A 27,223-nucleotide genomic window follows, 5' to 3' on the forward strand; every position below is an offset into this window, starting at 1 on the left:
GTAAGCAATTAAAATATTTTAACGCATCAATGTCTACACGTTTGATGTGATTATGCGTCTTAATTCATCTGAAGCTAAGTCATCTATTATACATGGATGTGTTAAAATGTTTGAAATAACAATTAGAGCAATCACGTTTTGTGAATAATTAGATTTGAATCAAGCTGCTATGCTGCCTTCCTCCTCAAATCAATATTCTTGGCAGAGAAAAACAAAAAATTCGTGCTTTTGTGACTGCATCGACAAAGCAAGTTGCCATTCTCAGAAAAAAATTATATTGTTATTAATATCACAGAAAATCCAGAATACTGACATTTAAACAGATAAAAGATTCAATATTCCACTCTATGTTTTCATAGCCCAAGTACTTGAACATTGATGTAAGCGATGCACATGCTGCCTATGAAGTTTGCGATTAAGTGGAGTGAGTAATTAGACCACTCTATAAAGAAATTTATATTTATTTGCTAATTAGCTGCATTAATGTGTTTTTTTTGTCTGTTCATTTATTTTTGTAGTGACATTGAGCCGCAGTAGTAAAAAAGAAGTGCCCATGATGTTCGGCTCTAAAGCGTGCAGGCTTAAAGGGGTCAGTTCTAATTAACTTCTTGCTTTCAGTCCTCATTTTAAAAGCATTTTAAAGCCTGTTAAACTATGGTAAACTGAATGGCTAATGGCCAAAAGTATACCATAAATTGTGACATGGCACTGCCATTAGATGCTATTACAATTATGCCCGAAGTGAGTCACAATAATCGTTCCGAAAGAATAATTGTGGAATGCATTATGGAATACAAAATAGCACAACAAATTCGTTTGAGACTAATATGAAATAGACGCAATATGTAAATTAATATCTTAGAAGCTTTTATTTCATCCATTCTATTTTTTTTATATCCTCTTGTTTTGTGGTGGTTTGAAATCACGTATATTTAGAGAACGCCATTGTGTTCAAGAATGGATAGAGTAAACTACTTGAACAAGTATGGAACAATACACAACTTTAAAAGTGTTGTAGATGTCATTTGAAAGAGAAGGTTCCACTGACTAGGGCAGGGGTCGGCAACCTACGGCTCCGGAGCCGCATGCGGCTCTTTACGGGCTGCTTCTTGACAATATGTACGTATGTACTCAGATGCATTGCGGCTCTTGAAATACTGAATTTTGTACCGAATTGGAAAGAAATGGCTCTTCTTGTTATTTTGGTTGCCGACCCCTGGACTAGGGCATGTGCTAGATGGATTAGAGCAGGTTAGTGATGGAGACATTGGAGGACAGCCAGAGGTTTACGATTCATAGGGAAGAGTTCAGCCAGATGGTGGGATATACCATGAGAGCAGATCTTGATGTCAGGTATTGCATTTTTGACATCTCAATTGTTGAGCAGATGTGAGAAAGCAATGGCAGGGTACAGTGGTATCAACAGCATTAATTGTTATGAGCGCATCAGCATTGATTATTATAATCAATGCTGATGCGCTCGTTGTTAAACCACTCAACAATATCAACCTATGCACTGCGTTATTTCACACGTACGTTTTGAAGCAGTTATTTTGTTTGTCTTTAAACATTGAGGTAGATGTCTAATACATGAAAAGCAGGTGGTCCACACAAAAGGGTAGATTGCCCAATAAAGCAATGGAATTCTCTGCAGCGGAATACGTGTACACTCTTATGGGGGTGGCTTTGCCATGCACATATGTGGCAATTTCCAATTTTCTGCATTTATTGCAGTGTTCACTGAGTGTGGTGACTCCACACGTTGCACCCTTGTGTCTAGTGTCTGCTTGCGAGAATCAGGAATCATAACTCTTATTGCCAAACATTTTTACTAAAAAGGGAAATGCTTCGGTTTCCTGCTCAGCTGCTTTATTTTTGGATATTGGATTCGTTCCCTGATATTGAAGGAATGAAGTGTGTTCAATTCAAGCAAGATGTTTGTCACGTGGCTTTCCGTGCTTTTAAATTGCAGCATGTACGGTACAGTGTCCGTGCAGCAGTTCGTGTGTGTGCTTGGTTGTCTGTATCAGATATTTAAATGACGTGAAAAACGTTCATGTTAGCAATATGCTTGTAAAGATAAAGAGGGCTGTTTTCTGTTAAAAATTGTACTTAAAAGTTATTTTTCTTTCTCTCTCAGATGCCATGTTTAAACATACTTTCAAATGAAATGTTGGAGGTTTGTTCATAATATCCACTGTACAGCATGAAAAATTGTGTGATATTATATTAAGTAATATAATATCTACGAGTAAATTATATAACTGCACAATATATAGTAACTAGAGGGCGGTACATGCTGTGCGTGGGGTGAAGCTTCCCACCAAATCGAGTTTATTTGTTTAACAAGGTGGGAATCCAAGAGACCAGGATGAGTCTCATTTGTGTGAGTGTATCCTGGGTCACGAAATTGACAAAAGCAAAACAAATCAGGTGGACCAACGAAGGATATGGAAATCAGTGCAACACAACAGTGTCACATGGGAAATGTAAGAAAGTGATAAACATAAATTAGTGTTAAAAAATTAAATCCTGTCATGTAAGTTCCCTCAGGCAGAACTTTTTTAGACTCATCATCATAGAAATAATTTACAAAAAACATTAAACAAATATCGGGTGACTATTGTACTCCTATAAACAGACAAGGATATAAATGGCGGCTTGCCATCCTTTTCCACCTCCATGTGGCGATGGCTCTTTCCGAGCTCTCTCCGAGCTTACATTTACAAGCAAATTTCTTACATTGACATACTAATTTTTCATAATACAATGGGTACCCCCACAGCTTCATTTCTGAGTTACATTCACTAACAGCCACCGTTAACTGTGTTAGTAAATGGCGGCTTGCCATCCTTTTCCACCTCCATATGGCGATGGCTCTTTACTAGCTCTCTCCGAGCTTACATTTACAAGCATTTCTAAACCTTTGGAAACAGTTCTTTGATTGGGGTAGACCTACTGCCTGTTATGGAGACCTCTCCAACATTAACATTAGCTGCCCCGCCCATCTCTAAACTTTTATAAACAGCTCTTTGATTGGTGTAGACCTACTGCAGGTTACGGAGACCTCTCCTACATTAACATTAGCTGCCCCGCCCATCTCTAAACCTTTATAAACAGCCTGTCTCAGCAGTTTTCCCCTTCTTTTTTCACCTAATGACGATGGCTTGTGTTGCGATCGAAACGTCGTGATATTGTAATTATAAATTTTTTCTATCTACGTGGCTTTACCGAAAGACCCAAATAATATGAATTCCTGCATCACGAAAGCTTTAAGTCAAGAGACAATGATATATGTCATCAGCCCCCTCCCCCCGCCTCTCCCTCATGAGCTTACTCTCTCTCCTGTTGGACCTGCCCTTGCCCAATTGACTCAATTCGCTTGCTCATCAGCTATGCCCTTCCATAAATTGACCACTCATACGTCAGCACTCACCAGACACCTACCATGTGTGTCATTTGTGTGCAAAATACTCAGGAAAGTAATATTTCAAACAACCACATATCTTGCATAAGTGTTCTTAGCATGTCAATAAAAAAAATTCCTGCATAAATCTTTTGCCATATTCCAATGGGTGACGTTCTTCTAGAAGATTTTTCTGAAGAAGAGTTGGTAGAGTGGTAGCATCTCTATGACAGTGTGTCACTTTCATAAGTATGGAGTTCTCCCCTTTCCATCTCATTAGTACTATCTCCCAGTTTATTTACTCCAATTCAACACATTTAATTATTCAGATAAAGTGCAAGCTTTGTATGTAGCAATGGCCAAGACAAGAAGGCCTTCTTACCCAGCGATTCCCACAATGTATTACACCGTTGCTACCCCCTAAAGTCTGCAACTCTTTTCCCCCAGCCATCTGTGCTGTCGAAACTCTGCTTGTCTTTTGAGTCCAAGCTCACACACTTCTTTTTTCCAATAATAATAGTTGATTGCTACTGTCTATAACATAACTACGCCCAGTTTCTGTAAAGTATCTTCAGATCCGATCACATTTAGAATCTATATTATACCAAATTGAATGTATAACTATTATATATTTTGACTTAAAATTTTCGTGAATGCAGGAATTCATATTCTATGGTTCTTTCGGTAAAGTCACAGATTTATTTGTTCTATCTACGTGACTTTACCGAAATAACTATAGAATAACTATTATGTAAGTGTCCCTGGGTTGCACAGCTGGCCAGATGTTACTTTTCAGTGTAAGAATCCTTTGGGGTTTTGGTTATGGTAAAAAATATCTCAGCGCTCGAGCTAAAAAGTGGTTTCCTCAAACGTGTTCAAAAATCTTCATTTGCAGTATTGCTACATGTTTTCACTTGTTGCCATTGTTGCTGACTATATGTAAGCGCCTTGTTAAATGCCTATTTTAAACTTTCAGAAATCTTACATGGAGGGGTGTACATAAAGGAGAACAAGCACCTCTGCTACCACAACACTGTGGACTGGTGGGACATTGTGAAAGAAGGCAGCATTGTCAACATCGACATGGACAACAGCACCACATGTAAGAATTGTGCACTGCTTGTTTACTCACAAGTGTACAAGGCATCAGAATCTTATCAGAATCTGTATTTATCCTGGAGAAATCCAATGAGCTATGAAGCTCTTGTTTATAGATGTCCAGTAGGGGCTGGTCAGAAAGTTACAACAACAAAGAATACAACAAAACAATAGGACTGCAAAGTGAGGGAAAGGTAAGCAAATCACTAGAAATAAATAAAGAGCATACATACATAAAGTATATACGTTCAAATTGTATAAACACAATTGTCTTTTCTGACATTTCCCCAAAAGTTTTATTTTCACAACCATTGCAACTGTTTCTTACATTTCTTATTTAATAACTTTTATATAAAATGTAAAAACTAAACTAAAACTAAGAGTGTGTATAAATGCCCCTGAGATGGTTTTGTGAGGATTCGATGGCCCTAATTTCACAAGAGCGAGGCATGCCAAACCAGGGCAAGCAGTTAATTTTATTAATTAAAGATCTTCTGATATCATAAAAGGAAGGTTATTATGCTGTTAAACCAGTACAAATATCTCTCACCACTAATGTTAGCTGTAGCAGGGAATCAAACTTACATCACCTGAAGCAATGGTCTAACCACCGTACCAACGTTCCTCTATTCAGTATAGCACGTTTGAAGTGATATATGCAGCACACATATAAAGTAGCATTTCTGTAGAGGATTTCACATCTGGCATTTGAAGACATTTCTAATGCTTATCCTAAAATGAAATAAGTCAACCAGATAAGGAAATATATAGCAATGTACAAGTGTCGTCGCATATTATCTACAATGTTTTATAATGCAATGTCATTCCATACTATAACTACTGTTAGGCAAAGTATATTCATCAACAGTTTAACAAATAAGCCAAAATAAGATTGTATAAATGTCTTCCTCTGTTTTGTACGTGTGTACAATACCAACTTTTTAACTTGTTTTGAAAAATCTAAACGCTACATTTTATACGGAATTGGTCATTTTTATGTGGCAGAAAAAGCATCTCAATTAATCATTATGTACCTATGGAAATTAGGAAGTTGCCTTGCCATTGTCTTACTGCCAGTCACGTATGGATATGGTCACTTTAAACATTCGTGCCAAGGGATGCCATACTAAAGTATCACCTTCATCAATCAATCATTCTTTATTTTACGTGCCAATATTGCCCTCAATAAAGTAGGCATCAGTCTACATTACAGCAGAACAGGAACGATACACGGGTACAGAGCAACAGGGATGGAAAAAAACCCGTTACGACCTCAACATCACGGAAGGAATGTCAGGATGCTGCATGATCAGTCAGCGATTGCAGCACAATTCATTTGTAACATCCTAAACTTGAATTCACGTTGAGATATCGAGTTGGGAAATAAGCACAATTATACTGGAAGTGCAACGATTAAACACTCCCTGGTGATCATACTTAGTTGCTAACAATCAGGTGTAAAAAAGTTAGTGATAGGTGATGTGGTTTAACGTTTACAATTGCAAGTCTATCACATCCATTTCCTAACAACTCTGAAAAATCCATCAGGAATAGAGCAATCGATTTCCATAATATCAGCTTAATGTCAGAAATTAAAAGTAAGTTTTGTAATTTTAATGTTTTATTATTATTAAGCGTAGATCATCTATTTTTGTATACAAATTTCTGAAATATTAATTTTTACATGTCCTCATATAGCAAATGGTATCCAAAATTCATGGCACTGTTCTTTGATATAAATTAACCTCATGATTAGTTTCAGTACTTTTTTTTTATATTAAACATCGTAAACTATGATAGTTGAAATGTAATATCATGACAGCAACAGGTATTTGTTTAATGCCCCTTATTAACATAAAACTTGTATTACCCTTTTTCAGGTGCTTCCTGCCATAAAGGCTGCCATAAGCACTGCTGGGGAAATGGGATGAAATACTGCCAAAAATGTGAGTACAGTAAACATCACAGCACACACCCGCTCTGTCGCAACCCTCTACAGACCAATCAAGCATTAAATGCTTTTGACATTTTATATTTTTTTGTTGTAGTTGTTGTCATTTGATCAATGATAGCTGTAAAAACTCTTTGGTTCTTTCGGTAAAGTCATGTAGGTATAAAATAAAATAAATCACGACGTTTTCGGGCGCAACACAAGCGTCCGTCATCAGGTTGCACCTGAAACGTCGTGATTTATTTAATTTTATACCTACGTGACTTTACCGAAAGAACCAAAGAGTGAATTCCTGCAGTCACGAAAGCTTCAAATCAAGAGAGAGCTGTAAATGTTTCATACATGCAAGAGTTATTTAATGAAACAAATTATTACTGCTGTCAGTTACAAATGTAGATATTTTTAGAATGTAGCCTATGGAGAAGATTTCAAATTGCATGGTTTAAAGTATTTGCAGACAGGTACCAATTTTTTTTTCATAAGGCCATTGTTTCAAGTGATTTGTGAAACTTGCATATGCTGGTTGTTATATTGTTTATGGGCTGGTCGGCTGGATTGCATCATTGTTCAATATAAATGCTTATTCTGCTATGCGATTAAACGTTGAGTCCATGAGCATCGGAAAGAATATGTATTTTTGGCACCGAATATATGAATTGAATTGGATTTCTATCCCCTTTTTAGCATCTGGTAAGAGTTATTTAGCTATATAAAGTGTATCCCAGACACATGAGTTGGTGCCTTGTTCAGGTGACCACAACAGTGCTTGTACAGCGGTAGTTTTGAGAACACGCTGGTGTTAGACAAGCTTCCATTTTCACTTTTAGACTTGGTTTAATCATAAAATAGTTCGACATTAAAAGCACATCACAAACATTTAAATGAGAAAAAATGGCTAACATACCTGAAGGAAATTTGAATATCCTCTTGTTACATCTAAATGTTTTTTTTTTCCCAACAGACAATGTAAACACATTTTGTATGCGTTTTTATATACCCTGTAACATTTCAGGTTCATTAACCACCGCATAATTGCATTAATACTGCGCAGTACGATAACTATTTCGTGAATAAATTCACGTGCAGAAATTCTGATTTTAACAAAAATAATGCAAATCACTCTGCAATGATTTCTGTACTGTGTTACAGAAACCGTTTTTGTACAAAATTTTAGTCAAAAAATCTCCAATTGTGTATAAAAAATGGTTACCTGCTCATTCTATTTTAACGTAGCCATTTTTTTCATCTAAAGCGCCTTGAGAGTTTATGAAAAGCGCTATATAAGCTTGCATTCTTATTATTATCGTCCTCTTCTCAATATTCTAGAAAACTGCATTTTTTGCAAACTAAGAAATACGATTTTTGTTTATGTTTTGTTTCAACACTAACTTGGTATTCCAGGGATTTTTATCTGTAAACCAATTTAGCCACATGCTAAGAGGGATAATGCCGATGATCAAGAATAGTGATGGACTTGCAGCCAAGGAATATAATGCAGCCTCCAGTATGTCCAATGTGCAGGTGCTAGGTAGATTTTTAGATCGCAGAACTGTGAGAGATGGCGATGCATTGGGGAGGCCTTCATCCAGCAGTGCCTTGACCATGATAATCACGGACAACTTCTCAGCCACCATGGCACGTCCATTAAAAGGATGATGAATCATTATCATTGTGACTGATGATGACGACGACGATGTTGTTGCTGCGTTAAGCAGCAACACGTGGGTAATTGGGAAGCAGCAGTGTGAGATTGCGTTCTGCTGACATCTGCGTGGACTTGTGCCGTGGCAGTCACCAAGCTGACGTGCGCACGGCAGTGCGATGGCCGTTGCCATGGCCCTACTCCCAGTGAATGCTGCCACTCCCAGTGTGCGGCTGGGTGTGATGGTCCACGGGACACACACTGCTTTGTGAGTACACACCTCTGCCACACAGAACAACAGCAATGTTATGTTGAAGGGCACTGCGGTGTGGCGAGATGTTAACTCCCTCGCCTGGTATACAGGTGGTTGTGGGTTAGATCCCGACTCTGAAGCCTGTATATTTGGAGTCTGCATGTTCTACCCGTGGTGCCATGGATGGATTTTTCTCTGGGTTCTCCTGTTTTTCCCTCCACATTTCAAATCAACATCCGTTTAGAATATTTGGCTGCTGTACATTTCACTTCTTCGTTGAACAATCATTTGTGGCTAGACCGCTTCTGAAAAAGAGCTTTAGCTCAGTGTTTCTTACCTGTTAAAATTAAAATAGTGTAGTTTCATAAATAGTTTAAATAGTTTAAAATGCCCTATAATATGGCAATGTTTCTCGCCCCCCACCACCATTCAACACTTTGCCTCTATTTTCCTATGACCAGGCATGCAAAAACTTCAATGACAGTGGTTCCTGTGTGAGCCACTGCCCTCCACCTACCATCTACAACCCCGTCACCTTTGCACAGGGCGACAACCCAGACGTCAAATACAGCTACGGTGCCATCTGTGTCAAGGAGTGTCCACGTAAGGAGCACACATGCTGTGTTTTTGTCATGAAATTGCTCGACCGCTATGCTTGAGCCTTCCTCAATCTTCACTCTCCCTCCATTTGTCTACCCTTTTCTCCTTTTCTCCAAGCCATGCATCCCCTCCCTTCCCACCCCCTTCTATCATTCTGTGCTTTCAAAAAAAATCTATGAATTTCTGATTTGTGGAGGCATCATCATTTGTTACAATTGTCCCACACACCAGGGGATGGGTATTCATAAAGCTGCCTCTTGTTAGTGTGCACCACTGCTGCAGGACAGAGATCGACACTCGTTCAAAGAAAATATCCCACTTCTTTCCTTTGTCCTTTTATTACTGTTTGGGAACATTTCATGAAATTACTTGGCCTCTGATGGGCACCCAAAGAAACGCCATTTTTGCAATCACAAAGTCACGTAAAAAAAAAATGCTTTTCACAATTATGTCATCATTGTTGTTATTCTTTCATAATGTTGACGATAATAATGACATATGAGAGGTTGGAACTTTGCATAGACACGTCAAAAAAAGAAAGGACAATCAGTGCTGCATGATGAAGCGACATTAACCATTTTGGTGGCCTGGTTTTAAGCCACTACACGGCACAGTAGATCCACCTCATCAGTTCGGAAATCATATTTTTTATTATATTTTAACTTACCTAAAGCCATAATAAATAAACTTTAGCAATAGCCTGGAATGTTTCAAACGTAATTTGAAACCGTGTTTATTTATTTATAGCTAACTAAGTGGCTCAGCGGTCGAGTGAGCGGTCGAGCGAGGGAGCGAACGAGCGGCTCGCAACTGGAACATTGCGAGTTCAAATCCTGGTGGGGGGTTGACTCAGCACATCATGCCTCCTGGAGTTCGTAGAGTGACTCCCGATTTGTGCGGAAGTCAACATCAATTGGTTCTCCGAATGGAAAGACTTGCCCCCGGCCATTGGAATGTAGATTTCCACCGTTGGCTTAGGGCTCTAAACGGGAGATGAGCACTGCCTCACTATTCATTTTAGTAGCAAATCGCCATGACTTCTGTTTTTACTCTTTAATCCTTTTAAAATCTGGAAACTTCATAGAATATGGTAGGGGTAAGCAACCAGAAAAACAAGAAGAGCCGCGATGCATGTAAATACGAGACGGTGGACCATAATAAGTAACGTCACGAAACAGTTCCTTAAAGCGCCGCATGTGGCTCCGGAGCCACATGTTGCCGACCCCTGGGGGTAGGGAAATACAAATTGTGGCATTATTAATCAGCATGTGTTTCTTTTAAGTCCCAAAATGGGAAGGTAAACTCACCTTTATGGTTTCTTGGAATTACGTTTCAGACAACTAATGCAAAAATTTTCTTAATTTTGCCAATATTCCAAAAATAACCGTTTCTTAGACCATTAGCATGGGATGCTTCATCTCCACAAATACAACAAAAACATGTATGTAATCATTTTTATTCAGGAAATATCACAGGCCTTCCAATGCAAACCAAAAATAAGCGAATTGAGAATAAATATATATCATCACAATGAGTTCCCAATTGGTATAAATATACACCTGGGTTACAAAAATAGCTCTGTTATTTACACCAAAAAAAATCGCTTTTTTAAATATTAACACGTGGTGCGATTATTTCTTAATCACCACATAATTAACAAAGGAGTTTAGAGACATTTCTACTTCGGTTATTTTCTTTAGATAACATGAATACTGCCGTGTGCTTACCCATCAGTGCATATCCATTTAATGTGCTTTATAATTGATATTGAATTGCCATTTATACATGCCCCCATTTATTTATAATCCTGCTATTGAGGTGAGCACCTTACATAACGACTGCCAGGTTAGCGACAATGTGTAAGGTTGTAAAATTTTAATCTTGATCGACTTGCAAGCAATCTCTTTGATGAAAGTGTCCTATTTATTTTGCATAGATTTTTGTTTGTTTGGGGAGTTGGGGGTGGGCCAGGGGGATCATTCAGGCTTGGCTTATTTGAGGCAATGTAACATGAGACGTGAACTACTGTACATTGATGCTGGACTCGTCCCACGCGCGGCATCCCGCAGATAATTTCGTGGTGGACTATAACTCATGCGTACGAGCGTGCCCAGCCGGGAAGCATGAAGTGGAAAAATTCGGCAAGAAGAAATGTGAGACCTGTACCGACGTCTGCCCTAAAGGTGCCTCCTGCATGTCTGGGTGTCACCAGAGTGCTTTTCTTTTTACATACACACACAGAATCAGAATATTTATTTAACCTGGAGGAACTCAATGAGCGATAATGCTCCTTTTTCAAAGATGTTATAGTAGATGTGTCCAATCCAATATCCAAAACCTGACATTCGCCACCAATTGACAGTGACGTCACTACAGCGCATGTGCCAAACGTGTCCACACTTACACACACATAGGAAAAACGATACTAATCGTGTGTAATCTACAGAGTCTTACTTATTGTCAGCTATGCCGGAAAATGTTTTACATAGTTTGACCATCACCAGTTAATGTAACCAGCTGTTAGCATACTTTTAAGGTGTATGTTTATTTATGAGGGACGGTCAAAACTTTTTTGAATATGTAACGAAATGTACACAAAATCTCAGCTATATCAGATAGTCTCTTATCATAGTAACCCCTAATGGCCATGCACTTATTTGATGTTGTGATTAATACATAAACATTTTTCAGCAATAGCCTAGTGTTAAATCAGTGTGCGATATGCTTTGCATATTTTATATAAAATATTTCGACCACTACTTGTATTAATGTAGATTTCTGAAAGCTATTTCACACACATGTCATATCAATTTAAGCCAGATGATTTAGGGAGAAGAGGAAACAGGGAATTATTGAGTTAGAGGCAGTGTTAGAATGGGCCTCTTGGCAACCAGTCATTTGCCGAGTGAGCCGCTCCTGGAGTTGAGCCACAGCATTATTTTGTGATGCTTAAATCTCAACTTCAATCCTATTTTAACTATGTTTTTTTACCAGGTAAGACGCATTGAACTGTATAGCTCTTTTCAGAAGCAACCTGGCCACGAATTAGCTGAATTAAGTGGTGATCATGTGGAAATGTATAACAGCCAAATATTCTAAATGCATGTTTGTAAATGTGGAGGGAAAAACCGGAGGACCAAGAAAATAATCCACGCGATCACGGGGAGAACGTGCAAAATCAAAATATACAGGCGTAAGGTTTGGGTTCGAACCCATGATATTATGTATACAAGGCGAGATTGTGAACATCTTGCCACCTTGGCGCCCATTCCACCAGTACGTGTGTAAAGTTGAACTGGGCATACAGTGGCCCCTACTCTAGGACCTGCTTATCAGGTAAATGCTCAGAGGCGTTTTTGTATGGTATAAAGCTTGCTAAATGTGTCTGCGTTTGTTGAGTGGTTATATGTGTGTGTGCGTGCAGCACTGCGCTACAAACCCGGCGAGCCGAGTTTGATTTCCGCTCATGGCCAACAGCAGTAACTATTATCTGAAACAGTCCTGGGCCTCTCCAAGGTCGACTCAACCTCAAATGAGTAACTGATGCTGTGTGTAAACGTAGCCATTCGGGAGACAAAGGCGGTTCGGTGTGGTGCTGACCACCCACCCCCTTCGTGTGCCGTGCCAGCCTTCATAGATGCTCGCTGACAGCACTTGGTCCTACAGTCTGTTAAGGCTATTTGGAGGATCTTTGTCTTTTATGTCTTTGCAGCATGCGACGGGATAGGAACAGGAAACCTAAGCCGATCACAGACGGTGGATGCAACCAACATAGATACATTTGAGAACTGCACAAAAATCAATGGAAACATTGCATTCCTCACCACAGGCATCAAAGGGTAACCATCAAATTAAATCTTTACATTTTGTCATATGTTGATTGTTTCCGCTTCGGTGCTCTTTGGGTTTATACGTCTGAAAGAACGTTGTTGAAAAATTGTCCGCATACTACTCGTTGTGCTGAAGATTTTCTTTTTTTGACAATAGAATGTGAACAATGCTTTTATTTTGGAACACAATTTGTCGATACGTATTCGTCTTCCATTGTATTTAACATTGGGGTTTACATGCTCCGGTACACATATCCATCTAGTCTTCTTCTTGCTCACATTCCATGTACTGCATGCACTTGTATTACACATAACTGTATTAAACATAACATGGTATAAAAGTTGTGTTGTTAAAACCTAATTCCATTAAAATGACGAAGTAAATATTCATCAGCACTATTAAGAAAAAGCAACCCGGAATTGTATAATATTTAATTTTGAACTAATTGTAGCCATACTATGTTTTAAACTTAATACTTATTTTAAGAGCAATTTTAGGTTGATGTTCTGGTCATTACGTAGTTGTATTCAGTATTTAACTTCACTGCCGCTACTCCTGTGATTAATGTGCCATATATTTCTCCCTTTTTTTCCAAGGGATGATTACATGAAAATCCCGCCTCTTGATCCTGATAAGCTAAACGTTTTTCGCAGCATTAAAGAGATAACAGGTACTGTTGATATATATTTTTTAAATACAGTTTAAAAATAACAATACCCACTTTCTAAATACATTGAAGGGAGAATAAAACTACGCATGTTTAGCAATTTCGTCCAACAAAGTTCATTGCTGATATTTGCACTTTTTGTAATGGGATGCATCACCATTGTTGCCATAGTTTTATATATATAATTTGTAGTTATTATATGATACTAAATGTTATATATTGCTTTGTGTTTTGTGTTTGTGTGTTCGATTAAGGTCATCTTATGATCCAAGCTTGGCCAGAAAATATGACAGACTTTGCTGTTTTTGAAAACCTCACGACAATCAGAGGCAGAGTGTTACAGAGGTACGGTTTAAATGATGACCTGTTCATGCATATTCAGGTTACTCTACTCAGCACAATCTGCGTCTGAATTCCACTTTGTTCACAAAAAACACAAGAGAGCCAAATGGCTGTGATGCATGATGCATGTGAGCAGAGGCAGTTAGATTGGCGAGTTGGCATGTGCACCTTCCTTAAAGTTCAGAGTGAAACTTTATGAACGTACACCAACGAACTGTAAAACCACTGAAATAAACGATAAATTCAACATTGTCACGAAATCTCGAGTGGACAACGTTTCTGACTAAACAATGCTGCAGTCAAAGTGACTGCTGTTAAATTGCTAAAGGGACCGTAGCGGACACCAATTGCCATTCAGCCTCGTGTGTGCCTCACAGTCTTTAGTGATGCTTCATATTTTCGAAGGAAAGTTTTGTATATACCCGGCGTTTTGCGGGCCAAAAAATATTTCAAAACTACTCTTAAAAACCTAACAGCAGTGCGTACTGACTGTAGTGGTACCTGCTACGATTACAGCAGTGCATACCGACTGTGGTGGTACCTGCTATCACTACAGTAGTACATGCTGACTCTATAGTAGTATTTATCGACTCTATAGCACAAAGTACTCGCCTGACAGTGGCATGGTGAGGCCTAGTCCCGTGCAGAGCCTCCGGCCTCGCTTAGATTGTCCAGCCGGCCGAGGTGGCACCTTGGCAGGCTGGGACTGGGCTGCTACCCCTGAACCTCCCCCCCAGCCATGATCTCCCCGGCTGCTCTGCAGTAATATCTACGGCCTATAGTGGTAGCATCTACCGACTGTATAGTAGTAACTGCACGCATCGGGGTGGGGGGGACATCACACAGTGAAGAATTTACCTGAGTGTTTAGTGTATTTTTATAGGCTTTTTAACGTGAAGGCGTGCGACTTGGCATGGGCCACCCCCCCCCCCCAGCAAAGGCGCAAGAGTTGGTATGGTCGTGCAAGCGTCATAAATAAATAAATAAAAGGGGAGCGCACAAAAAAAACGGACAAAATCGCTAATTAAACTCATTAAAAGTTGACGGATGTGAAAAAGGAACAGCGCTTGCTCACAGCAGGGCTTATGGTATGGTACCTGGATTTTTTTATTTTTCGTAAACCCCACCGTTGGAGAGCCAAGCACGTGAACACACACGAACCCACACACAAACCCACAAACAAACCCCGCCACAAACCCACGCACAATGTTTTACTTTTATATATATAGATAGATTACATCCTGCAAAATTGTGTTTGTTGAATATCTCCCATTATTGTTTATGACGATCACATATATATGTGTGGTGACTAACTGGAGACAGTAAGACTTGGAGGCACTGCTTTATTTAGCAAGCACCATCGGGATAACATACTATTTATTAAACCCATCTATTGTCGGCGGCACTACTTAGTTAGAACAGTTGGACTGCTGACGTCAATGCAGCAAAACACCGCAGATCTCCTTTTTCGCCAGCAGCCAGCACTATGCCACTATATATGTATACATTATGCCTTGTCCAAAAGTCTAGTAAAACACAATATTAGCTAGATCATTGTTGTATAACCAATTTTTTTTTACTAAGAATCATACTATTGGATGTGAAAATATGCTATTCTGAGGTGAAACATTGTGATGAATGATCAATAGCATGCTGATTTATCCAATAATTTTCATATGTGCATTTGGGTTGGTATTTTAAAGGATACGTCTCCTATCACCTCCATCCATACCCTGCCACTACCTACCGATTTGATCTAAGTGAGAAGATTGATTAAGGTTTTTTATGTTTCATGCAACCTTATCTTTGTAAAGCTTTCAAGTCAGGCGAGAAGAAGCACTAAAAGCCCCTGTGTGCATGTGAAACATTTATTAATTTCTGGACTAATGAAGCATTATTATCCACCTCATATCAAAGCCTGCTAATGTGACAATCTCACAAAACTAAATAAAATATGAATGCACCAGTGTATTCATCAAATCGACAATCTTCAACAATATGACCGCTAAGCTTCCACTGAGGCTATTATAAAAGGTGTAATGAGTGATATATTTGAGTACTATATATTATCCATGCCCCTGGAATAAATGTATTGTATTGTTTTCTGTCACACGTGTGTGTTTTGGTTTGTGTGCATAATTCATTTCAGTGCTAATGGGTGAATGTAAAAATGAAAATGGGCCTAAAATGTCTTTTTTTTTTATGCCCCTGTGAATTTGATGTTTTTTCATGCCATTGCATGCAGATGTGTATATGGCGAACTATAATGGAATACATTCTATTCTATTCTTGTGTATGGCAAGTTGTTTACATGTGAAATGTCCAGGTATGCTGGCCACGAGAGGGTCTCAGGAGAGAGTTTGTGTAGTTTTGCTATTCCGCTATTGAAGGAGAACAGACGACAGTGATTTATCAAGGGACATTTTTTGCCTGTATCAAAATACAAGAATCGGGTTTACCCTTTCTGGCAATATAACGGCTGTAAAAATGTTAAAACACCAAACAGAAAACTTTAGTCCATAATAGAGAGTTTTTTGGGGGGTTAGATTGCGTAAATATGTAATGGGCTCAAAATAGGCACACACAACTTCTTGGGAGGCAACACTATTTATTAACTCAATGTACACTTAACATAGGGTGGTGACCATCGACCTATTCTAACTAACACACACCATCACTCACTAAAACGGACTCTTGGATACAACTAGCGTGACCCAGCCAGGAGGGCTACTGGCTGGTCCGCTGACTTGAGGCTTGACTCTTCTTCACGAGGCGTCTTCTTTCTTGACACTAGCAGCCCCGAACCCGGTGAAGAGTCCGCTTATATGCGCCTCGGCGTGTCAAGCCACAACATTTACAATCTGAGTACGACGTTTCACCAGTAATTACAACTAGCTTCATCAGGCAACAGGCAGATTTGTGGAGAAGTCCACCTGTTTCGTTCCTTATATAGAGGCATAGATGTGGTGACCAGACTTCTGCGCTCTTGCGCAAAGTGGGGGGGGGGGGGGGTGGAATTAATTAGCCAACGTACATTATGCATCTGCATTATGCGAGCCCTCTGATCTTGTCCTTCCTGTCCATTGTGTGTATTAAAACCTTTTGCAAGGGATCATGTCTGCATTAACCACACATACTTGTGGAGAACATGCAAACAAAAACATGCTCTGGTAATATTTGCATTGACTTTGAAACTGATCCCACACCAGAGACAGCTTTCTTTAGAGCCTAGTCTCAAATAGTGTTAGACCAGAGGACGCCAAAAGCAAAGAGCACAAAGACCATGCACTATTAGGACATTAAGAGCTCGGGGTGAGCAGCTAACATCATAACACCTGTTTTATTGCCAGAAAAGGTAAAACCAATTCTTATATTTTGATACTGGCAAGAAAGGTCCCATGATGTAGCTGCTCACCCCGAGCTATACATGCCCTGATAGTGCATTGTCTTTGTGCTGTTCACCTTTTGGCGTTCTCTTGTCTAAAACTGTTTGAGACATCTTTACACCTGTTTTATTTCCGGAAAGAGTAAAACCAATTCTTACACACTGATTTACTGTATGGTCCATAGTTTGGGTTGCTTGGCCAGTCTCACAGGCTTTTATTTAATTTTCCATTCATGAAAGACATGTGTGCATATTGGCCTGTTGATAATCTGATGCATTTATAATACACTAGTGTTATTGAGGAGTTTCAAAGCCAGGAGGTGCGATGTTTTGGTCAAAAAATAATTGTTATTTTATTCTGGACATCCACATTGCTCCATTCTGTTCACCATAACGCTTCTGGAGCCAGGTGAGATTCTAGAATGGTGACAGCATAATTTGAAAATGGAGATTGGGACTTGAGTTAGCGGCAAGGTGCATTGTTGAGGTCTTGGTTAACGTATAGTTTTATCGTTGACAAGAAAATGTGTAAACTCCTTTGCAGTTTGCATGTCTCTTCAGATATTTGGTGGCACAATGTTCACCAGAACACTATTCTTTAATAAGTAGGCTTTTGCGACCAATATCATCGAATAACATACGTTTTTTTTTCTGGGTTAGATCGCGTAAATATAAATGTGTCGTTAAACCCACCACCACCCGACAGCCAATTAGTAAGGGTTGTCACGTCAACAGAACATGCCAATTCGTTACTAGTGTAATAAGGGACTCGATCCTGGTTCTGTCTCCGTCGTCCTTTATTTGGGTTCTTACACTTTTCCCGCACGGCCCTCGCTCAGAGCTCTCCCCTTGGCAGCTCCATAGCTGCTCTCGCTCCCGTAGCCTCCACACCTCTGCAGCTCCGCTGCAGATCCCCTGTGCAGTCCTCCGGCTGCCCTCACTGCAGCTCCACCGCTGCCCTCACTGCAGCTCCACCGCTGCCCGTCGCTCCTCCGTGCTTGGTCACCGCTGGCCGACGGTGCCAAGTCTTATCCTCCGTGTATGTGGCGATCTCGCCACTCCTCGACCTCCGCCCTGCGTGGCCTCACTCTAACTCTGTCTCCCACCCTCTCCTGTCTCTTCCGGTATCTCTCCCTTAAGACCTCACCCATCTCTCCCACGTGACCTAACTCCTCCCCCCATGACGTCATATCCGCGAAGCCGTTTACGCCCGCATTACACCACCCTCCCCCGTAGAGAAAATCCAGCCGACCTCGGCTGAACAATAACGAGACAAGTAATGCGAGCGAACACAACCATCATACATTCAAGGACAACGAAGCATACAATAAATATAACAACAACAACACAACAGTAAAATTTAACGAAATGTAAGGGACTTTAAGCGCGTTCGGGTCGCCGGTCCGTCCCGGACGGGCGGCGGCCCTCCTGCAGACCGGGAACGTGACGGGGTTTTAGGAGCGACAGGATGAAGTCCTCCTGTCGCTATTGGAGGCCCGTCAACGTCCCGGTCCCGTGTCCCTGAAGGCCCAGCGTCGGGGGTGCGTTGCGATCGTGTCTGCGACGGGGTCGGAAGGGCGGCGGGGCTCGGAGTCCCTGCAGCCGTGGTAGGCACACCCCGAGCAGAGTCTCCTGTCTCCAACAATGTCACGGCCGGCTTGTCTGTAAAAGGTACGACAGGCGCTCTTGCAAGGTCAACAGGCACAGGCAAGGATGAGTCGGCAGCCACAGACCCCGGCAAAGCAACATCGGGAGATGACGCATCGTCTCGAGGGGCAACATATGGTTTCAAGCGCGACGTGTGAACGAACCAACGCCGAGATCCAAACCGAACACGCGCAGACTGTGGGTTGGGAACCTCGATGAGGTGGACCGGCCCTTGCCATGGTTTGTGTAATTTAGGAGAGGTACCTGGCCGCACCTGCGGGCAATGGAGCCAGGCCATGTCCCCCACCTTCCAGGGGCACTCCCCCTTCGAGCGTCGAGCACACCGCTCGTTCCGGGCCTGGGCTTTGGCAGTAGCCATGCGGGCCCCCTCCCGTGCCTCAGTAACCCGGCGAACGGTATCCCGAATGTAATCAGGAAGAGGCTTAGCAGGTCCCCTCACTCCAGTTCCCCACTGCACATCCATTGGCGGCACGTTCTCGCGACCATACATAAGGAAAAACGGCGAATATCCTGTAGCCGCATGCAGCGTCATTCTGTATGCCGAAAGTACCCCAGGGATATGCAAATCCCAATCCGATTGTTTTTCACTCACGGTGTGACACAACATGGCGGACAATGTCCGATTTAGCCGTTCGACCATACCATCCGTTTGTGGATGGTAGGGAGATGTCCGTATCTTTTTAGTTCCAAGAGCCGTGCACACCTTCCCCAACAATTTAGAAGAAAAATTACGGCCTTGGTCTGTGAGGAGCCTCTCCGGCGCCCCCTTGTCCATAACGTACCCGAATAGAAAGGCGTCTGTGATAGACGCCGCTGACTGGTCAGGCAAAGGCCAGGCCATCGGCCAGCGGGAGAGGTACTCTACCCCAACTAACAAGTATTTATTTCCCTTAGCGGATGGCGGGAAGGGTCCCAAAATGTCCAACGCCACCAATTCGTTAACTCTAGACACCTGAATAGACTGTATAGGCGGCACATATGGTTGTTTAGGTGGTTTTCGCCGGGCACAATCGGGACACGCGCGAATGTGACCGACGACATCCGTTGTCATGCCGTGCCAAAAATAGGCTCGCTGCAGCGTCAATAGGGTCTTCTGCACCCCCAGATGTAAAAGCGTGTCCCCATGCAGAGTCCTAATCAACTCGTACCGCAAGGATGCCGGTACAACCAGACGCCAGCGTTCCTGTAACCCTTTTCTCCACATCAGCAGACCATCGCGGAGAGCGGTTTCCGGCATACCACCCGTACCCAGTCCCCCACTCTTCTTCGCAGTCCGAATCCGTAACGAGACCAATGAACCATCCAACATTTGTTCCCAAATCCACACAGCCCTTGGAAGATTCAGAATCCCATCAGCCGGTCCCGGCTCCTTTGGAGCTTCAGGCACGTTGACCGCCAACGCAACAGGCTGAGGGGGTTGCTGAATCGGCGCACATCTATGCGTCCCCGATGCGCACGCGCAAGGGGATCGCTGCGGCAACCTAGAAAGCGCGTCCGCATTCGCGTGACGCACCCCCTTCCGAAGGTGAATTTGGAAGGAAAAGTCTTGCAGCGTGTCCAGCCACCGCGCCAACTGGCCGGATGGTTGGTCCATCTTAAGAGCATACTGCAAGGCCGCATGATCCGTGCAAACAATAAACGAACGACCGTAGAAATACGGTCGAAATTGGCGGAGAAAGAAAACAATAGCCAAAAGTTCCCTGCGTGTGACGCAGTAGCGAGTTTCTGCCGGAGACAAAACCCGGCTACCATACGCCACCACGCGTTCCACACCACCTTTTGATTGAGACAACACGGCCCCAATGCCCGTGTCACTCGCATCCGTATCCAGAATGAAGGAGTGATCGAAATCAGGATAATCTAACCTCGGTGCCGTAGCCAGTCGATCGCGTAGGCTCTGAAACGCCGCCTCTTCCGGCGGTCCCCAAGCAAATTTCCTTCCTTTACCCGTAAGGAAGTGCAAGGGCCTCGCGATCGTCGCGAAATCCAGAACAAACCTCCGATAATATGAGGCAAAGCCCAAAAAGCGACGTACATCCCCCACCGTGGCCGGGGTCGGCCAGTCACGGACGCATGCTGTCTTGTCCGGATCCGTGGCCACCCCGTCCGCACTTACAATATGCCCCAAATAGCGCACGGACCGTTGCAGTAGGTGACATTTCTTAGGCTTAAATTTCAAATTTGCGGAACGCATCCTGGCGAACACCGCCTCCAACCGCAGTAAATGCTCATCAAATGTGCGGCTGAAGACGATAATATCATCTAAATATATCAGACACGTCTCCCACTGCAACCCCGTTAACACCAACTCCATCATCCTTTGAAATGTGGCTGGGGCAGCATTCAGCCCCATCGGAAGACAGTTAAATTGGAATAACCCCTGCGGCGTACGGAAAGCAGTCTTCTCCCGCGAGGGTTCATCAAGGGGAAGCTGCCAGAATCCCGAAGAGAGATCTAGCGTTGAAAAGAACTTCGCCCCCGACAAGGCATCGAGGGAGTCGTCCATACGCGGCAGGGGGTACGCATCTGCCACAGACACTTTATTCAACTTACGAAAGTCGACACAAAAGCGCAATTTGCCATCCTTCTTTTTAACCAAAACAACAGGCGCGCCCCATGGGCTGTTAGATGGAGATATTATGTCCGCAGCCAACATTTCATTCACTGCCCCTCGAACCTGATCTCGCTCCGCCGGACTCATCCGATGCGAGTTCAACCGAATAGGGGCAGCGTCCCCTGTGTCAATGTGATGGTAAAGCAACGAGGTGCGTCCCAAGTCCAAATCGTCGGAGCTAAACACATCAGAATAACTCAATAATAATTTACGAAGCGCGCAACGTTGTTCACCGGAAAGGGAAGAATTTTCCCCACACAATTCGGCGATCCAGCGATTATCAGCGGCACCAGGACCTGAAACACCACCAACCACGATCTGGCTGCCCAGATGATCTTGTGCCGTAAACGCCGTAGTGGCATGTGCCACAACTGTACCAGCCGGCACACACACATTCTCGGAACTTGCATTAAGCACCTGCAGAAACGGCTGCTGGTCATGCCGGACAATAGTTTGCGCCCCAACGAGCGCCGCTCCGCCCGTTATAGTGGCGGACGGCGACAACAAAATCCCAATTGCACCTTGACGACCAGGCACAGGCTTCCGATATCGCAAGGGGATAAGCATCTGTGAGCCAGGTGGAATATCAACAGATACCTCGGACAGCGCCTGCACCTGAGTGACTGGAGCAGGTCGCCTCCAGGGCGACGGTAGAAATGTAATTTTTTGGCCACCCGGTAATTCAATACAGTTTTGATTAATTCGAATTAGAATGGGCATCTTGGCCAGGAAGTCAGTTCCCAACAAGCAAGGAACCGCGAGGGACCTCGAAATTAACACAATTCCCGAGGCCGACACTCCCCCGATAGATATTGTAGTGTCCACCTGGACCACAATGCCCATGCTACCCCCGTTGGCAGCGACGCAAGAATCGTAAACCGGACGCACGGCCTCAGGTGGGATGTTCAACAGATGGAAAATGACATCCGATATAATGGTCGCGGACGCCCCGGAATCCACTAACACACGTACGTCCACCCCTTGTATAGAACCAGGTACGGTGGACGAACCAGTAGCGGCCGCGACGACCCGCCGTGCCAATTTACGCCACTGCGTTACCGAGCGACGTGGCCCAGTCGATGGCTTCCCCCCGTTATTAACAACACCCGGATCGCACGACAACGGTGATGAGTGAGGTGTCAAGCCTTGCCGGGTGTCTGGTGCGCACTGACTTGCCTGTCCTGGAGGATCCTTCCGTGGCACGTCCGCTGACGAGGCCTCCTGCTGGGGCGGACCCGGGACGCGGGCCCAGCAGTCCCTGGCGTAATGGCCTTTATGGCCGCAGCGGAAGCAGTCGATGTTGTTACGCCGCGCCGCAGGCACCCCGTCCCGACGCTCCCATGGCGGTGGCGCAGATCGCGGCCCCGGCGTACTGCGGGCCGACCACTGAGCAGAGGCGGCTGTCAGCTCCTGCGGGCCCCCCCCGTCAGGAACGTACACCGCCTTCTTGGGATCCCAACCCACGGCACCTCCCTCGACGATGGGCCCCCCCGTCCACGCCGTGACTTGCTTCCAACGGCGCAGGTTGAACTGGGCATCAAGACATTTAGCGGCCGCCCGGGACGTAAGCTTTTCGTGGCCACACACTGGCATAGGAATCCCCAAATCCCGGGACAGCTCGAGCATCTTACCCAAGATGAGAGGTTCGAGCAGGTCAGGCTCCATCTCCGGGTATGCAGCCATGGCCAACTCCAATACCGCACCCCTGTATGCCACCGGCGACTCCTCGGGTGCTCGCTGACGTTGAACAAACCGGCGATGAGCATCATCCGGTGGCTCATATGCATCTGCCATCTCGTCGAAAACTCCTCTCAATGTTTTCTTCTTCTCCGCCTTGATGGAGCGGAAGAATCTCACCGACTCGTCATCGAGAAGAGTCGGTAAAACCTCCAATGCCTCAGCGTCCGTCCACCTTGCTGAGCGTACCGCCGCCAGAAATCTGCAGGCGAAAGCACTCCAATCGCCCCCGATGGAGAATTCTTTGACGGTCGTGAGATGACGACTGTGACTCCTTGTTGCACCATCCTCAGCCGATGACTCACCAGGCGGCATATTCAAAATGGCGTCGCATCGCCGCGTGTTCAAGATGGCGGCCTCTCGCCGCGGAGAGCGCAAGATGGCGGCTTCCCGCCGTTCTTCTCCAGCCACGCCCAAGATGGCGTCTTCTTGCCGCGTGGTCAATGGCGCCGACAGCGGAGGCAAGGCAGCGACCTGCGGACCTCCATCGGCTCCCCCCAACGCCGTCCTCGGCGTGACGAGCTCGCACAATTGCGCGAGCACGATTTTCAGCGTCTCCAGCTGCGCCGCCATCTGCCTCCATCGCCAATCCGCGTCCACAGGTGCAGATGGGTCCACCGACGCGGCGACCTCTTGGACTCCCGGACCCGCACTTGTTCCCGCACGGATCTCCTCCTCCATCGCAGGTAGGTCGACTGCCCGAGGAAGGTCGTCGTCGTCGGATGTTGTAGCAGACGATGGCGCAGGAATATTCTTTCTTCTGAGCTGTTTTGACATGCCGTTTCACTTCTGACACCAGTGTAATAAGGGACTCGATCCTGGTTTTGTCCCCGTCGTCCTTTATTCGGGTTTTTACACTTTTCCCGCACGGCCCTCGCTCAGAGCTCTCCCCTTGGCAGCTCCATAGCTGCTCTTGCTCCCGTAGCCTCCACACCTCTGCAGCTCCGCTGCAGATCCCCTGTGCAGTCCTCCGGCTGCCCTCACTGCAGCTCCACTGCTGCCCTCACTGCAGCTCCACCGCTGCCCGTCGCTCCTCCGTGCTTGGTCACCGCTGGCCGACGGTGCCAAGTCTTATCCTCCGTGTATGTGGCGATCTCGCCACTCCTCGACCTCCGCCCTGCGTGGCCTCACTCTAACTCTGTCTCCCACCCTCTCCCGTCTCTTCCGGTATCTCTCCCTTAAGACCTCACCCATCTCTCCCACGTGACCTAACTCCTCCCCCCATGACGTCATATCCGCGAAGCCGTTTACGCCCGCATTACACTAGTACAGCACGCTGGTGTGTTGGAGAAAAAAATCTACAAATATGGCTGTCGCCCGATGAAGCTAGTTGTAATTATTGGCGAAACGTCGTACTCAGTTTGTAAATGTTGTGGATTGGCTCTCCAACACGCCGGTGTGCTATACTAGTAATGAATTGCCATTTTCTGTTTACATGACACACCTTACTAATTGGCTGTGTCGGGTGGTAGCGGGTTTAAAAAACGATATGGCAGAACACTATTGTTTCCAGTGTTCTGGTTATGATACTCATTGCACATTGCGTGATATATTTTTGTATCTAGCAGTTTTGTCGACGACCTTCCAGACCAGGTTAGAGCACAGTGACTGCCACTCAGTAGATCAGTGAGATGGTGGTAGTTCACAGCACATAAGCCTAGGCACTGCAGATCGTTCCTGAAAGTTTTTGCAGCAGGGCGAGTCTTGATTAGTTTTTTTCACAGATCTTTTTTATGTGAGGCTTGAAGGTCAGGCTTCTGTCCATAATCAACCCTAGATATATTGGAGTAGAGTCACAGCGCATTGGGCTAACACAGAAGGATACATCAATGGTGGCATCTGCTGCATGATTGTCCAAGTGGAAAGTGCTTGTGGTGATTTTGGAAAGATTTGGTCAGAGTCTCCTGCAATGGAAATATGCCTTCAATAAGATTCGATCAGGTGTTAGAGTATTGGCAATGTTCTAGAGATATGTGCCCTGTGCAGCAAGTACAATGTGATTGGCATTTATAAACTTGCAAGATGATGTACATGGCATGCCACTTATATATGTTAGATAGTGATGGTACATATATAGTTATATATATTAACAGAGATATGAACAAGCATAGTCCAACAGATGCATGTGCAGGAAGGATTGATTAATCCGTATTACTCAAACATAATAATAGAGTTTATTTCAAGATTACAATTGTCTTTTGGGAACAGAAGACACTTCCCATTAGGGAGCCGTGTAAAGGAATTAGAGTACAATATCCCTCGGTAATACAGATTTCTTTTGGGTAAGATCGCGTAAATATATAGATGTGTCGCTAAACCCGCCACCACCCAACACAGCCAATTTTAACGACATATTTATATATTTATGCGATCTAACCCAAAAAAAAACCTGTGTTATGTATGATATTGGTCGCAAAAGCCTACGTGTTACAATATCCCTGTTTCTCCCCATGTTTGCACGTGTGAGAAGACTTGTGGGCACATCTGTGTTTTATTCAACACGAAACAATCATTAAACATCATTGTGGAATAACTTACTTAAATTTTTGTAGTATGTACAACACATGCGTTAACCGATAAATAGCAGGCAGTTCAACAGGCCTGCCACTGTTGATGACACACTAAATGTTGAAACTGGTCCAGAGTTTGCTTGTGTTGACCCAAGCTGCTGATAAATCTCACTCCCACAAGGTTGTGACAGACGGAATATGTAAAAATATTATTTTAATGTGGAGGGATAGATATGGGAAGACGACATGGTTGCAGATTTCAATTGTTGGCACAAATGTACACTTTTCTGCACATGGTTATGCAAATATACATTTCCAGCTGTTTTTGTCACCACCTAACTAACTGGGAATCGTAATGTTTGGTAGTTTTATCGAAGGGGAGCCACATTTACTCCACATTTGCTTTTATTGCATACCTTGCATAACCATGGTTCATGCACTGCTCTATCTTTTTGAAATTTCGCAATTAAAGAAACACAAGTTAACGCAAAGCCTACGATCTACATTTCAACTATTTGACCGTATCCATTGCTTTACTTTTCTCGTGTAGTATATTATATGACGTTGGCTTTTTGCGGTGTGGGCAGGACCTTTTCTCTTCTTGTGGCTCGCATCCCCAACATCACGGCACTGGGGCTAGCCTCCCTGCAGGAAGTGAGTGCCGGCAATGTCTACCTCAAGAATAACGAACGTCTGTGCTACTACAATACAATCAAATGGCCTGCGGTGTTTGTGAGCGAACAACAGACGTCATATGTTCACGACAACAAGCCAGAAGCCGACTGCAGTAAGAGTCTCCCAGCGCTCTCCACTTATCGTTCGGATATCGATAAGTTGTGTACATTTATGTCACAATAATTGTGTTATCTTTTGAATGCAGTCGATTCATATTCACATGTTTGAGGGGGTTTTATTTATTAGATAAGGCCTGTGGAGGAGGTAACAATGCCGAGACATCATTAGACCGTTGAGCGTTTGTATTCATCTAAAGTGCTGAAGTTGAAAAGCGTATTTGGTTCAAATGTGGTTTTAATCTGTTCTGCTGGAATGTCACACGCATTATGAATTTAAATGTTACTGTTCTAGAATATATTGTGCCATGGTGGTAGGCCTATTGATAGTTTGCAATGGATATACACAATTACACAAAGGGTTTACCAATATTTTACTTTAAAAATTAAATATTGTATGTAAATATATATTACATTTTCGTGTACTTGACAGGATTAGAGATGTAGAAATCACAGCATAATGAAACCCAGAAAAACAGTGCTTTCAGTGCTTCCATGGGTTCATTACGAGTTGGAATTCCTCATGCAAGCATGCCCTAAATGTAATCTTACTCAGTTTTTTTCATTTTTAAAACTAAACTTTATTATAGATTACATATGACAAAACAAAGACATAGATCCCCCATTTAGCCTCAACAGACTGTTGGGGCAAGTGCTGTTGGCGAGCACCTATGAAGGCCGACATGGTACACGAGGGGGTGGGGGAACAGCACCACACCCGGCCGCCT

At 43.6% G+C, this 27,223-nt stretch overlaps 1 protein-coding gene across 2 annotated transcripts in view; it reads left to right on the forward strand.

Moving 5' to 3' along the window:
* The window catches only part of LOC144720627 (receptor tyrosine-protein kinase erbB-4-like), a 241,858-nt gene that overhangs the window by 147,077 nt on the left and 67,558 nt on the right, over positions 1 to 27,223 (forward strand). For both annotated transcript variants that reach the window (XM_078597523.1, XM_078597531.1), the window contains exons 4-12: positions 4,383 to 4,508; positions 6,385 to 6,450; positions 8,247 to 8,365; positions 8,812 to 8,953; positions 11,020 to 11,133; positions 12,663 to 12,789; positions 13,378 to 13,451; positions 13,703 to 13,793; positions 26,292 to 26,491. In XM_078597523.1, the coding sequence (XP_078453649.1) occupies positions 4,383 to 4,508; positions 6,385 to 6,450; positions 8,247 to 8,365; positions 8,812 to 8,953; positions 11,020 to 11,133; positions 12,663 to 12,789; positions 13,378 to 13,451; positions 13,703 to 13,793; positions 26,292 to 26,491 (1,059 nt within the window). The remainder of the gene's footprint in view (positions 1 to 4,382; positions 4,509 to 6,384; positions 6,451 to 8,246; positions 8,366 to 8,811; positions 8,954 to 11,019; positions 11,134 to 12,662; positions 12,790 to 13,377; positions 13,452 to 13,702; positions 13,794 to 26,291; positions 26,492 to 27,223) is intronic.

Source organism: Lampetra planeri, chromosome 1, assembly GCF_965212315.1.
Source record: "Lampetra planeri chromosome 1, kcLamPlan1.2.h2, whole genome shotgun sequence".
In the NCBI taxonomy this organism is placed as follows: domain Eukaryota; kingdom Metazoa; phylum Chordata; class Hyperoartia; order Petromyzontiformes; family Petromyzontidae; genus Lampetra; species Lampetra planeri.